Raw genomic sequence first — 16250 nt, forward strand, 5'->3', positions numbered from 1 at the left:
TTTCTCTCTCCACCCTGCCAAGAGCAACTACAGTTCTTTCTGTTTGTATCTATTTGACTGTTCTAGATACTTCATAAGAATAGAATCATACAGTATTTGTCTTTTTGTGAATGGCTTATTTCCCTTAGCAGTAATGCCTTTCAGGTTTATCCATGTAATAGCATGTATCCGAATTTCCTTTTTTTAAGGCTAAATAATATTCCATTGTTGTATATACTGTCATTTTCTTTATTCATTTATCTGTTGAGAGACACTTAGATTGCTTCTACCTTTTGATTATTATGAATAAGCTGCTTTGAATGTAGATGTGCAAGTAATCTCTTTGAGGCTTCATTTTACCCAGAAATGCAATTGCTAGATCATATGGTAGTTCTATTTTAAAACAGAGTGTCATACTGTTTTCCATAGTGGGCGCACCATTTTACATTCCTGCCACCAGTGCACAAGGATTCCAATTTTTCCACATCCTATTATTTTGCTCATTTGTTTGTTTTTTATAGTAACCATACTACTGGGTGTGAGGTGTTAAATGTTAGACTTTACATATTTTATTTCTTTATTATATTGAGTATCAAGCAATAAAAAGCTTGAAACTTGTCAGAGGAATAAAAAAAGAATTTATGTTTTATCTTATTCAGTCATTTCCTATGGTCAAACAGTATACATTTATTATCTTACAGTCTGTAAGTTAGAAGTCTGACATGGACTTGCTGGGTTAAAATCAGGGTATTGGCAGGCTTTGTTCTTTTTTTTTAAGGTGATAGGAGAGAATCTGTTTCCTTACCATTTCCAACTTCTAGAAGCTGCCTGCTTATTTTGCATAACGGCTCATACTCTGTCTTGAAAGCCATCAGTGTTGGGTAGAGTCTGTCTTATGCTTATGCCTGTCTGATTCTCAGATTCAAATTTTATGACAAGTTGGATGATTTGATTGGGCTCTCTCAGACAATCTAGGATAATCTGTCTTTCTCAGCGTTCTTAATTTAAATACATTTGTTTAGTCCCTTTTGCTATTTAAGGTAACATACTCACAGGTTTATCTTTGGGGTGGGGGGAGGTATTATCTGCCTACCATATCTGCTTCATGGTTATTTAACTGCCTTATTACAAGTGAGTATTACTGCTTAATCTAACAAGATATAACATGTATAAATATTTATGTACCCAATATAGGAGCAACCAAGTATGTAAAAGAAATATTAATGCCTAACGGGAGAAACAGCAATACAATAATAATAGGGGACTTTAACACCTCATTACATCATTGGATAGATCACTGAAACAGAAAGTCAATAAAGAAATACCAACTGTAGGCAGCACAGTAGACAGGATGGACTTGCACAGATAATTTATAGAACATCCATTTAAAAACACAAGAATGTACATTCTTCTCAAGTGCACATGGAACGTATTCCAGGACATATCATATGTTAAACCATTAAACAAGTCTTAATAAATTTAAGAAGATTGAAATTCTATCACCCATCTTTTCTGAACACAATGATATGGAACTAGAAATTAATTGCAAGCAGAAAACTGGAACATTCACAAATATGTCAAGATTGAACAACATTGTTACTGAATAATTAATGGGTTAGAGAAAAAAATCAAAAGAGAAATAAAAAGACGCCTTGAGATAAAAATGGAAATGTAACATACCAAAATTATTGGTTGCAGCAAAAACAGTACTAAGAGGAAAGTTCATAGCAATTAATGCCTACCTCAAGAAACAAAAACTGCAATGTAGCTTTATACCTCAAGACACTAGAAGAAGAAGAACAAATGACGTCTTGAGTTGGTAGGAGGGAAATAACAAAAATTAGAACAGAAATAGAGACTTAAAAAGACAATAGAAAAGATCAGTGAAACTAAGATCTGGTTCTTTGAAAAGATAAAGAAGATTGACAAACCTTTTGACTCAACCAAGACAAAAGAGGACTTAAATAAAATCAGAAATGGAAGAGGAGATTACAGCTGATACCACAGAAATACAAAGGGTCATTACAGAGCACTGTGAATAATTATACATACCAACAAAATAGATAACCTAGAAGAAATGGGTGGATTCCTAGAAGCATATTACCTTCTAAGACTGAATCATGATGAAATGAAAAATCTGAATAGACTGATTACTAGTAATGAAATTGAATCAGTAATCAAAAACCTCCCAACAAACAAAATTCCATGATCAGATGGCTACACTGGTGAATTCTACCAGACATTCAAAGAAGAAGTAAGATCAGTCTTTCTCACACTTTCCAAAAGATAGAAGTGGCAAAACTCTTCCAAACTCATTTTACTAGGCCAGCATTACCCTGATACCAAAACCAGACAAGGGCACCACAAAAGAAGGGAATTACAGGGCTGTATCCCTGATGAACATAGATGTAAGAATCCTCAACAAAATATCAGCAAAACAAATTCAATAACGCATTATAACTATTGTGCAGTGGGGTGCCTGGGTGGCTCAGTCAGTTAAGCATCCAACTCTTGATTTAGGCTTGGGTCATGATCTCACTTTTTCTGAGATCAAGCCCCACACCAGGCTCCAAAGCCACGCCACAGAGCCTGCTTGGGATTCTCCCTCTCCTCTCCCTGCCCCTTTCCCATTTACACACATGTATATTCTTTCAAAATAAATAAACATTTTTTAAAATGTACCATACACCATGATCAAATGGGATTTATTCCAGGGATGCAAGGATGGTTCAATACCTGCAAATCAGTTCATGTGAGACACGCCACATAACAAAATGAAGGACAGAATTATACGGTCATCTAAGTAGATAAAAAGTACTTTACAAAAGTCAACATCCAGTTATGATAAAAAACTATCAACGAAATGGGTATAAAAGGGGAATATACCTCAACATAATAAAAGCCATGTGTGACAAGCTCACAGCTAGCATCATACTTGACAGTGAAAAACCGAAAGATTTTCCTCTAAGATCAGGAACAAGACAAGAACGTCCACTCACCACTTTTATTCAACATAGTACTGGGAGTCCTAACCAGAGCAGTTAAGCAAGTAAAAGAAATAAAAGGCATCCAGATGGAAAAAGAAGTTAAACTATTTTCAGATGACATATTATATATAGAAAACCCTAAAGACTTCATCAGAAAACTGTTAGAACTAATAAGCAAATTCAGTATAGTTGCAGGATGCAAAATCAGTATGCCAGAAGGTATTACATAAATTGTTTCCAAAATTAGGTTTCATTAGCACGTGCATTTATGAAGTATTTTTGGCTTTAGTACCCTTTTTGTTAACTTTTCTCTCTTAAACTGCTAGTGACTAGTTGGGTTGCCAATTCCTTGCAGAATAATTGTTGGCCACTCTGTTTTGAACCTTTTTGTATACACTACAACATTCTCCTCTTTCTTTTAAATAAAATATTTCAGAATTATGGAAAGTACAGAGACTGATACACATCATGAATTTATTACTAATTTAACATCTGTTAATATTTTGCTATATTTTCATAGATGCTTTTCCAATTTATGAAATATTTGATACGTTTTAAGCAATATGTGTAAGCTCTGTAGCATGCAATAATAAATACTCAGGAACCTTTCACCAATTTAAGAAATAGAATGTTACTAATGTTGAACCTAGTGCATGCTCTTTACCACTGTATTCCCCAAAGTTTAACTACTGTCCTGATTTTCACATTTATCATTCCTCTGCTCTATTCTGAAAGTGTGCATGTATAAAAAGCACATTCCCTTACCCTGTTTCATTCTTTTCTGTGTCAGAGTAAATGGTGGTTTTTCTACTTCTCCATTATCTCATTATCTCGTTTCCCCCCTAAATTTTTAATGAGATAAAATTCACACAACATAAAAGTTACCGTTTTAAGCTGTTTAAAAGTATACAATTCGGACATTTTTAGTATATTGACAATGTTGTATTAACTGTCACCACTAATTCCAGAACATTTTCATCAAACCAAAAAGAAATCATATATACCCCTAAGCCCCTCTTCCCTGCAAAATCACCCGGGAATCACTACTCTCCTTTCTGTCTCTATGGATTTGCCTGTTCTGGACATTTCATATAGAGGGAATTGTACAGCAGGGGGCCATTTAAGCATACGGTTTATCTGTGTTGTAGCATGCATCCGTACTTCATTCTTCATTTATGACTGAATAACACATTGTATGAATATTCCATATTTTATCGGTTCATTGGTTGGTGGACATTGTTGTTTTGTGCTTCTTGGATAGGATGAAAGATGCTGCTGTGAACATGCATGTACAAGTTTTGGTGTGGATATGTGTCTTTATTTGTCTTGGGTATATTCTTGGGAGTAGAATTGCTAGGTCATATGGTAACTCTGTATTTAATGTTTTAGAAACTGCAATACTGTTTCCCATAGCATTTGTAGTATTTTACATTCCTATTAGCAATCTATGAGGGTTCCAACTTCTTCAGTCCTCACCAAGATTTGTTATTTTCTTTCTTTTTTTTTAAATCATAGCTATCCAAGCTGGTGTGGTGTCTCATTGTGGTTTTGAATTGCTTTTTCCTAATGACTAATGATATTAACATCTTTTCATGCTCTTAGTGGCCATTTCTAGATCTTCTTTGGAGAAATGACTATTTCTATTTTCTGTGTGTCCATTCTTGAAAATTTTATGTTTTTAGGAGTCTTCCCCCCTCCCCCCAAAGAATTTGCCCATTTCACCTGCATTTTTTAATTTGTTTGCATACAGTTATCATAGTATTCTCTTTATAATCTTTTTAATTTGATAAGGTGGATATCCTTATAATCCCCTTTCATTCCTGATTTCAGTAATTTGAGTCTTCTGTTTTCTTTGTCATTCAGAAAGATTGGTCAGTTCTGTTCATCTTTTATTTTTTTTTTTTTTTAATTTTTTTTATTAACGTTTTTTATTTATTTTTGGGACAGAGAGAGACAGAGCATGAACGGGGGAGGGGCAGAGAGAGAGGGAGACACAGAATCGGAAACAGGCTCCAGGCTCCGAGCCATCAGCCCAGAGCCTGACACGGGGCTCGAACTCACGGACCGCGAGATCGTGAGATCGTGACCTGGCTGAAGTCGGTCGCTTAACCGACTGCGCCACCCAGGCGCCCCTGTTCATCTTTTAAACCAGCTTTTAACATTTAACATTTTCTCTAAAAGTGTTCCTGTTTTTATTCCATTTCTGCTGTTTATTATTTCCATCCTTCTGCTTGCTTCTGTTTAGTTTGCTTTTTTTCCTAGTTTCTAAACCGAAAGATTATTGATTTAAAATTTTGTTTATTTTTTAATTTCTTAAAATGTTTATTCATTTTTGAGATCGAAAGAGAGAGTGCACAAACATGGGAGGGGCAAAGAGAGAGGAGGACAGAGGATATGAAGCGGACTCTGCGCTAACAGCAGCGACCCCAAAGCTGGGCTCCCAACTCACAAACCGTGAGGTCATGACCTGAGGCGCTTAACCAGCCAAGCCACCTGGGCACCCCTAGGTTTTTTGTTGTTTTTTTTTTTAATAGGCCTTTACAGCTATAGCTTTCTTTATGAGGGCATATGGGTATCTTTTATGATTTTGAGTATTCTTTGTTGTATTCCCAGTATTCTCTTTCTCTCTCTCTCTCTCTTTTTTTTTTTTTTTTTACTTCTCCTCCTGCACATATTCTCTTAGAAAATGTTGTAACACATATCTATAGCTTTAGCGATCATTGATGATCATTAGATTCCCAAATCTGTTCATCTAAATATCGAATTATCTCTTGAGTTCCAAGTCCATTTCCAACAAATTAATAAATCTCTGTTCCTCTTACATTCCCATTCAAAGCCTGCTCCTTCTTTTGTGTTCGTTATCTCTGTATGGGATTTAGCCACCTAACTCTGTTATGCTACGGAGTTAAACTAGGCTCATCGTGACTTCTAATTTTCTTGGTTATCATTTTATTTTTAAAAGTTTTTCATGGGGCGCCTGGGTGGCTCAGTTGGTTGAGCGTCCGACTTCGGCTCAGGTCATGATCTCACAGTCCGTGAGTTCGAGCCCCGCGTCGGGCTCTGTGCTGACATCTCGGAGCCTGGAGCCTGTTTCAGATTCTGTGTCTCCCTCTCTCTGACCCTCCTCTGTTCATGCTCTGTCTCTCTGTCTCAAAAATAAATAAACTTAAAAAAAAAAATTTAAAAATGCAAATCAGGGGCACCTGGGTGGCTCAAGTGTCCAATTTTGGCTCAGGTCATGATCTCATGGTGTGTGAGTTCTAGCCGTGCATTGGGCTCTATGCTGACAGCTCAGAGCCTGGCACCTGCTTCAGATTCTGTGTCTCCCTCTCTCTCTCCCCTTCTCTCGCTCGCACTCTGTCTTTCTCTCTCTCTCTCTCTCTCTCTCTCTCTCTCTCAAAAATAAACATTAAAAAATTTTTCTAATGCAAATCAGATTGTGTCACTGTCTTACTTAAATCCTCAAAGAATTATCTGGTATTTTTGAGATAAAATTAATATTTTTCAGCATGGCACGTGGAGTTTTTCATAATCTGCCTTATCTCTTCTTCCCAACTTTATTCTGCATTAGTATAACATACTTGTAGCTAATATTGTAGGAAATATTGTGTATTAATTAATAGTCATGGGCATTATGTGTTAAGCTACATCTTAATTTAGTATTTCTCAGAGAGGAACCTAGGACTTAATGGTGGTTGCTCTTCTGGGTGTGTGTGTATAATTATTCCATAAACTTTTGAAAAAAAAAATTTTAATGTTTTTATTTTTGAAAGAGATAGAGAAAGGCTCTGAAGCAGGCAGTCTCCAGACTGTCAGCACAGAGCACAGAGCCTGATGCGGTGTTCGAACCCATGAACCGTGAGATCATGACCTGAGCCAGTCACAGAGAAAAACACATTTAGGAAAACACTTCAACCAGTCTAAATAAAAACCAAAAAACAAATTAGGCACAGTGGGATGAATTTTATGTGACCAGAGAAATTTAGGAGAAATAATATTAAAATTACTGTCTCAATAAAGGAAAAAGAGAACAGGTAGGAGAAAGATAAAACGTAAAACTCTGTTAGCACATTTTGGGAACTTTTACAACAATTTGGAAAGACAAAACAGTCATTTAAATATTTTAAAGAACACTATATGGAAGGTAAACTTTAAATAGGTGTGCCCGTGGAGTGAAGTGCCTTATATTTTGTGACATTTGGTTTTATGGTGGTGCCTGGGAGCTAGCCAGCTTGACTAGGAGAATTTAGATTTCATGATGCCTCTAAAGTGTAAGTGTGACTTCTTGGTTTCATCTAGTAGGTGTATTTAAAATGATGAAACAAACAATATGAATATGGGGATTATGGTTTGCTTTTCATAGTCCAGTTGCAAACTAACATCTCATCTGCCTGGTTCTAATTGTTCTGTTTCAGGTGTGATTTTACTCTAGTGCTTTTTAGGTTGTTTAACAATTTATTTATTTACAAGTTTTTCTTACTAGACTATAAACTCATTTACAGTAGGGGTTGGGTTTTATTCATCTTTATTTCATTGGTATTTAGCTCATCATCTACTTGATGCTCCATAAATATTGAATGAATAAATCATTGTCAGTTGCTACATAGTCCTGGAAGAGTTTTCATATATTCTTGGTAATATGTTCATTTTCTTTGGAAATTAAACTTTGCATTAGGCAGTCTTGTTTCTCTCAAGAGTAGTAACTTGGTTCTTCCTACAATAATGCATTTGCTTCATTTGTTTATCTTGGCAATTCCTGTTTTTAATATAATTTTGAAATAGTAGATTAAAGTAGCTAAAGTGCTTAGATCTGTTTTCACAGCAGTATATTGCTAATTGATTTCTGTGCCCCATTTACTATGCTTTTAAATTTTCTTTAATTATGGTACTTCTGGTTTGTCATGACCATGCTCATTAAACAAATCTCATTTGATGGAGGAGGCAAAGTAATGTCAACCAATTATTCATAAATATCTGCTATAGGATTTAGAATAAGCATGAATGCTAATTGATTTTAGGAATGAACGTTCTTCCTCAAGAATGGAATCCTACTGAGGTTTGTCATAATAGTTTGTAGGAAACTAGATCTTTGCTGTTTACATGTGCCCCCTTTTCATTTCAGGGAAGTATTAAGAAGGTGTAGGGATCTGAGAACAGAGATGAGCAATTTTCAGACATCACCACAGCCTATTAATCATTTGAGATTCACTGCACGTAATGAGGTATTAGTGATAGGAGGAGCTGTTGCTGTGAACAGTAGGGAGATTGAGAACCATAGATCTAGATGATTCTAGATCTAATTTCTTTTTAATCACAGTAGACTTGTTTTTCCTTCTTACGTGATGTAGAAGGCCGTATTCTTTATTTTTATACAGTACATTGTTACATTCCAGGATGCAGCAAATGCTACTGTTTGTTCCAGTGTTTGTTCCTATGCCGGAAGGAATTTGGCTAATACTGTGTAGCCTTGCTAAGTAGTAGAAGACATATATTGTCCATAAGATGGTACGGTTTTTTCCATTTCAAATCAGCCAAGGTATTTATCTCTTGGATCACTCTAAGCTTCTGGAAGATAGGCTTCATCTTAAGTGATAAACACAGAAGGATATTAACATTTGGATGGTGAATCAGCACTGGGAAGAAAACGTAATTTTCAGTATGCATGTTAACTACTACAAAGCAAAATGAACTTACAGGAGTTTCATTGAAACTATAAGAGAGAACCTGAAAAGGGAAGGGATTAGTATAAATGCTAATGAATTTGTAAGAATTACTTTTAAATTAATTAAATGGTAATGCTATTAACAGTCTCTTTATTTAGAGTGCTGCCTTTTTATTTTAGCAAAAACAAATTTATAATAACTTAAATTTTCCACAGTTTTTTTTGTTGTTTTGTTTTACTTTAACCCTACTGATTCCTGTCCCCTCCCCCCCCCCCCCCCCCCCCCATAGTGTTTTAAATTTCTCAACTTCTTATCATGGTAGTTTTTAGGAACTGGTTATTAAAAATTTTAAATTAAAGTGTGTCTTTTCTTTAGACAGAGATGACAGTTCTACACTAACAAAGCAGGAACTTAAATTCATAGGTATGTACCAAGTTCAAGCATGATTTTAAAGGGTAATAGTGTTAAGTTAATTAATCCTAATGAAGCTTAGAAACCTTCCTATATAAAGCAGTAATGGGGATCTGTAGTCTCAGAAATAACCGAAAGGAATTCTCCATAATTCTGGGTGGTTGATGGGATGACTGTTACCATGTTCTTGTTGTACTTGTTTGGATTTGTCCTATTGCCTAAGACATGGTAAGGTGGGTTTTAGGATTTCTAAAGTTATTTACCTGTCAGGATCTAGATGCCTAGACCACTTTGTACATCTATGACCCCTCTGTCTCACTGAGGGAAAGAAGAATCTGAGACCATATTTTGTGACTTATAATACTTTTCTAATTCTGTGATGTACTTTTCAAATACTTCTGGATCAGTTGAGAGTGAGCATGTGCATTCTGAATCCAGTATTCTTAACCAGTTAATGTATGCAGCTACTCCCTCCCCTAAAAACCTCAGTTTCACATATTTATAAAACTAATCTTGTGGGTGTGATTACCTGCACTACGGAACTTTTCCTTCTCAAAAGTGTCTTAGTCTTTTTTCATTTGAAGAGTATAAAGTTCTTTCTGTATCTAAAAATCCTGGTCATTTTCATTGGGGAAATAATTCTATACTGCAAATGGATCCTTTCAGGAGCAGTAAAATCTAAAAGGATAAATATGTGCATAAATAATAATTTCAAGACATAGAATTATAACTTCTTTAATGATCTACAGTATAAAAAGAATTCAGGGCAGGGAAAACTACTTTCAGCTGAGGAAATGAGATGTCCAGAGAATGTAACATTTTACCTTAAGGAATATGTAAAATTGAGCTATATGGAGATAGGGATCAGGGGTAGACTCCAGTCCCTGGTATTCAGATAGCACAAGCAGTGGAACATAGGTGTGTAAAGTGATGGTGATACGATATTTGATATGAAATGTATGAAAAATACTAACCTTACGTATTAGTCAAAGGAGTTGAAAATAGTTGGTAGTTGGGAAATAGTTTGAGTTGGGGAAAAAAATAAAACCTGTTGTTCAGGAAGGTTCATCTGGCTGTAGCATATAAGAATATTGAAAGGAGCTAGAGAACAGAGAAACCAATTAGATTTTTTGGTAATCTAGCTGAATGTGTTAAGGGTCTGAGTGAGGGTAATGGAAGTCAGACTAGTGGGACATCTGTTACTCAAGAAGAACTGGTAATAATTGTCAGTAAATTGAATGGCAGTAGCTGGGGGAGGATGGGTATTCATTTACCAACAAGATGTTTAGGTATAGATGTTTAGCATGCAAATGAACAGATGAGGTTAGAGTGTTAGAGAGAAACAGAATTGGAAATAAATTCATATAGGGGGTAAATATAAACTCTGAAATTGGTCATGGCTGAGCAAGGTTGGTAGAGAAGACAGAAAGGTTGGATCAGGTTTATTTTAAAATGGAAAAGTATTAATAAGTGGAAAGGAAGACTCTAGAGAGATAAAGGGTTAAGATGCAAGAGAAGACTATTTCATGAATCAAACTGGATAGATGAACAAGTAGAAAAGTAACTTGAAGGAAGACAGAATAGCTGTGGAAACATTGAGTATAAAAGAAAAAAACCTCCACAATTTGGGGTTAATGAATGTTAATTAATGAATTAGATAATTTTAGAAGTAGGTTTTCTCTCCAAAACAAATGATTACTTTCAGGTATACATTAGTAACTTGAGAGTGTTTGCAAAAGTTGTCCTGTTAGTGTACTTGAGAAAAATGTCTTAATGATTACATAATAGTGATAATGATACCTGTATATGTAAAGACTTTATTTTGTAATTCTCAGGGTTTCCTGAGAAGTTATCTCCTTTCCTCTTGTGTGCATCTTTGATTCTGTTCTCTGCCTGCTCCCAACTAAATTAGTCACCAAGTGGTACCTTCTAATTTGAAGGTAGCTAAACATGACTTTTTATATCTAATTTATTATTTTCAAAATCCCACCTTCTCACAGCTGTAGGTTGGTACAGATCCTTATCATTTCTTTCACACATTATTGTATTAGTCTCCTTTTGGTTTTGTCAGTATACCTGGAATTGATCAGGTGGGCTAACTCAAGCCAGTATGGCAGAAATGAATGTCATTTAATCATTGATGATCAAAACATTACTGTCAAGAATTGCCCAGAATTGCTTATCTTACTTTTCCTTAAAGTAATCTTGGGAAAACAAGTTATAATTGTAAAGTTACTTCATTAGTGAACCTGACATCAGAACAAGGACAATTAGGTCATGTTTAAAGATTATCGCCATGTTGGGGCACCTGGGTGGCTTAGGCAGCTCAGCTTCCAACTCTTGATTTCTTCTCAGGTCGTGATCCTCAGGGTCATGAGATCTAGGTCATGATATCAAGCCTGGTGTAGGACTCCACGCCCAGTTTAAGATTCTCTCTCTCTCTCACTGCCCCTCCCCTGCTCTTGTGTGCAGGCACTCACCCTATCTCTCAAAAAAAAAAAAAAAAAAAAAAGATTATCACCATCTTGATAATGTTCTTTTTCTTTCTGTATAATGCAGTTGATTGCTTTCTTAGCAGCTTCCTTCCACATTAATTTATAGTCCTGTGTTTGCAGGAACTATGTCCCAGTTACCTTGATGACTAAACTTGGAGTTAGAAACCATGTCTTATGGTGAGCCCTTTCTATAGATGGCCTGTATTACTTGTTTCACACTCAGAGGGTCATTTTATTTAAGGATCTGTGGGTGTATGTATGTGCCTATTGACAGGTGGTATTTTTGTGTAATAATCATTAGGTATTTGGAATTATACTTCTCAGACTGTTTGGCATTATGCTTGTAATGTTAGGAGAAACTAATATATTCATTCAAAAGATGTATAAAAAATTATATTCAAAGTTGTTGGATGTGTCAAGATTTAGGAGACCAAAATTAAAAAAAAATTTTTTTTAATGTTTATTTATTTTTGAGAGAGAGAGAGAGATATATATATATATAGAGAGAGAGAGGCAGGAAGGGGCACAGAGAGAGGGAGACACAGAACCTGAAGCAGGCTCCAGGCTCCGAGCTGTCAGCACAGAGCCTGACGCGGGGCTCAAACCCACGAACTGTGAGATCATGACCAGAGCAGAAGTCGGACACTTAATCGACTGAGCCGCCCAGGTGCCCCAGAGACCAAAAATTTTTAATCCATGTTGGCAGTAATAGGAAATCTGATTTTCTACAGACCAGGTCCTAAAGAAATTATAGAAAGAAAATAAATCAGTGTAAAGAAGATAGGAAAGACATGAGGGAAGATAATAATTTGAAACAAAGTAGATCTTTAAAAGCAAGTAGAGGGGCACCTAAATGGCTCTGTCCGTTAAGCATCTGACTCTTGATTTCAGCTCAGGTCATGATCTCACGGTTCGAGAGATCAAGCCCCACATTGGCTCCAGCACAGAGCATGCTTGGGATTCTCTCTCTCCCCCTCTGTGCCCCTCCCCCATTTGCTCTCTCTCTAAAAAATAAAAAATAATGATACAAAAAAACAAGTAGAAATTTTAGGTATGGAAAACTGTAACAGTCAAAGTAAAGAACACAATAGATAGGACAAATAACAGTGGATACAGTGAACAACAAAATAATTAATGGGTTTTATACATATTTAAAATAAAAACTATATAGTATGGAGGATAGAAGTAGAATCCAGGTAACAGGAGCTCCAGAAAGGGAGAGAGAAAAATGGAGAGGAGGAAATAACCTGAAGAAATAATGGAAATAAATTTCATTAAAAAAAAAAAAAAAAAAAAAAGATATCTTAGTTTGAAGTGGCACATAGTGGGCCTAAGAAAAAAGAGTGAAGGAAAAATTCTCATCTAGACACATTATAGGGGAAATTTTAAAATATCACAGACAAGGAAAGGATTCTAAAACATGGACTATTAAGATGAAGTCTTTCTTGGAGACTACGTAAAAATAACTTCAGTTCTAAGGAGGTGGTGCAAGATATGAAATGTCTAGATTTAACAGAGCTAATTGTCATAGCAAAAAAAATTGAAAATACTGGGAGTATAAAGATTACAGTTACATTTCTTGTAGCACCTCCTGGATTCAATTATTAAATGGTATTTAGGTAGCTTACCTAACAACTTGGAAATATATCCGTGATAGGTCTTCCCTGACCCCAACAAATTGTATGTATACTGTGTATAAAATAATGTATACATGGCACAAAGGATTATCAGTTTCTTATTGTTTTCATGGTGCTCAAATTCTATTGGAAGAGTCAGAAATATAAGTGAATAATTGCAGAATAAAAAGTTAGGCAAAATTATCATGGCGATTATGTTAAAAGAAGAGATTTGAGAGTAGTTTTTTTCTTGTCTTCATTTTTAAAAATTGATTATGGTCATTACTTATATGTTTTTATTTAAATCATAGATAACCTTTAATGAAGAATGGGAAATGGTTTTAATAGCTGCCACATCTAATAAGATTATGTTCTTCATTTTAATTAGCAATTTATTTTTTCCTACTAAGCCTCCCTTTCAATTTTCTTAAGCTAAAGAAACAGTAAAAAAAAAAAAAAAAAAAAAAAAAAAAAAAAAAAATCACTGTGTAACATAGTCAATGATGTTTGTTATCTGGGCTTATGATTGATAATAACTTCAGTAAGTCTTTTTTCGTCTTAGTTGAAATATGTCCTTCATTAACCTGACCACCTATATTTTTATCCTTCATCTGAGCTAAGTGTTTCTAGAGAATACAATTTACGTCATGTACACATGCATATCATTATAGATTTGTGATACAAGCCTTCACTGACATTTAAATTGCTTGGCAGTGTTAATACGAATCTCTAGGAAACTCTCTTTTTGCCATGATTGTTTGTATTTTAAAACTTTTACTGCCAGTTAAAATTGCATCTTTTAGTCCCCCGATTCTGCAAACCTACTTGGTTTGTACCCATCCTCTTTTCTTTCTCTCCGGTCCTGCTTGCAGTGCAAGGCTAGTCTGTACTTGTGCTCCACATCTCACCCTTCTGTGCCCTCTCAGAGGCCTTGTCATGTTAGTCTCCTTACCCTCTCACCCTCACTTTTCTTTCCCATCTACATCTAAGCATTCTCTCCTGTCCATCCTCTTGAACAAAAGAACCCAAACTCCTTTAATCACACATTGCTGTTCATGTGCCTACCCCTTAAACTGTTCTACCTCCACTCACTCGTTTAAGATTTTCTCTTTGTTCTGGGTGGTATGTCTAGATGTGATTTTATTCTTCTTAGGACCTCTTTGCTTCTTAATTGAGAGAATTCATTTTTTTTTTTAAATGTTTATTTTTGAGAGAGTGAGAATGGGGGAGGGGCAGAGAGCGAGGGAGACACAGAATCCAAAGCAGGCTCCAGGCTCTGAGCTGTCAGCACAGAGCCTGACACAGAGCTCAAACCCATGAACTGTGGGTTCAGATCATGACCTGAGCCAAAGTCAGACACTTAACCCACTGAACCCACCCAGGTGCCCCAAGAGAATTCATGTCTTTTGTCAGTTCTGGACACAACTCTAGCCATTACATTTTAAAGTATTTTTATATTTTTATTTTTATTTTTATTATTTTTATTTTTATTGTAGAGAGAGCACATGCAAGCAGGGGGAGAGGAGCAGAGAGAGAGAGAGAGAGAGAGACACTCTTAAGCAGGCTCCAATGCTTAGTGTGGAGCCCAATGTGGGGTTTCATCCCATGAACCTGGGGTCATGACCTGAACCCAACTCAGGAGTTGGAAGTTCAACCAACTGAACCACCTAGGTGCTCCTATGGCCATTTAAAATAGTGATCCTCCCTATTCTTTCTGTTCTTCAGTAACTTTTGTTAGACATATTTGGACTTTGATTCTGTCTTCCATGTCCCTTAACCTTTCTTTTATAATTTCCATTTATCAATCTCTCTGTGCTCTAGCAGGATAGTAGTTTTTAGGTTTTATTAATTTATTTTGAGGGAGAGAGAGAGACAGCGAGTGAGCAGGGGAGGGGCTGAGAGAGTCCAAGAGAGAATCCCAAGCAGGCTCTGCACTAATAGTGCAGACTTGGGGCTGACTTGGGGCTCGATTTCAGGAACCGTGAGATCATGACCTGAGCTGAAATCAAGAGTCTGACGCTTAACCAACCATCCACTCAGGTGCCCCTGGGTAATTTCTTTTGATCTTTTATATTCACTCATTATCTCTTCAGCTATACTGATTTATAATTTTACCTGCCTAATGGGTAAAGATTTTTAGTGAATGTGCTTTCCAATTTTTAGAATTCTTTAAAAAAAAAAAATTTTTTTTTTTTAACATTTATTCATTTTTGAGAGGCAGAAAGAGACAGAGCATGAGCGGGGAAGGGGCAGAGAGAGGGAGACACAGAATCAGAAGCAGGCTCCAGGCTCTGAGCTGTCAGCACAGAGCCCAACGCAGGGCTCGAACTCACGAACCGTGAGATCATGACCTGAGCTGAGGTCAGACGCTCAGCTGACTGAACCATCCAGGTGCCCCTCAATTTTTAGAATTCTTTTTGGTCCTTTCTAAAATGGATCTGGTCTGATTTTGTTTTTCTCTTTCTTGTTTTTAAGAACATGTAGCACTTTTCTCACATGTAAAATATTTTTATTTTCAAACAGTCTCAAACTTACAGAAAAGTTACATAGAGTATAATATACAGAACTGTATCTTCCCAGAGTATTTGAGAATAAGTTGCAGATACAGTGCCACATTAGCCCTGAATACTTCAGTCTTTATTTTTAAAATTTTATTGTTATTTTTGTAATGTTTAATTTTGAGAGAGAGAGAGAGCATGAGCAGGGGAGGAACAGAGATAGAGGGAGACATAGAATCTGAAGCAGGCTTCAGCACAGAGCCTGATGCAGGGATAGAACTTGTGAACCGGGAGATTATGACCTGAGCTGAAGTCAGACACTTAACCGACTGAGCCACCGAGGTGCCCTGAATACTTTAGTTTTTATAGACAAGGACATTTTACTGTAAAATCACAATACAGTGATCAAGAACAGGAAATTAATATCACTATATTACTACCATCTACTCGTCAGATGGCCATTCAAGTTTTGACTGTTGTCTCAGAATTTTACAGGTTAGTTATTTTTGGGTTTGGTTCATTTTTTTTCATTATTAGAGCTGTGTTATTTATTTATTTATTTTGGAGCGGGATATCACAGATGTGATCTTTCCATTGCATC

The 16250-nt window shown here is 36.0% G+C and overlaps 1 protein-coding gene across 17 annotated transcripts in view; it reads left to right on the forward strand.

Moving 5' to 3' along the window:
• The window catches only part of MLLT10 (MLLT10 histone lysine methyltransferase DOT1L cofactor), a 237176-nt gene that overhangs the window by 180582 nt on the left and 40344 nt on the right, over positions 1-16250 (forward strand). For 12 of the 17 annotated variants that reach the window (XR_009617657.3, XM_078450363.2, XM_078450361.2 and 9 more), the window contains one exon: positions 9005-9052. The exons of the other annotated variants lie outside the window; for them this stretch is intronic. Coding sequence is in view for 11 of the 12 variants with exons in the window: in XM_078450363.2 (XP_078306489.1) it covers positions 9005-9052 (48 nt within the window). In the remaining variant the exon portion in view is untranslated. The remainder of the gene's footprint in view (positions 1-9004; positions 9053-16250) is intronic. 17 annotated transcript variants of the gene reach the window in all.

This window comes from Panthera onca, chromosome B4, assembly GCF_046562875.1.
Source record: "Panthera onca isolate mPanOnc1 chromosome B4, mPanOnc1 haplotype 2, whole genome shotgun sequence".
Taxonomy (NCBI): Eukaryota; Metazoa; Chordata; class Mammalia; order Carnivora; family Felidae; genus Panthera; species Panthera onca.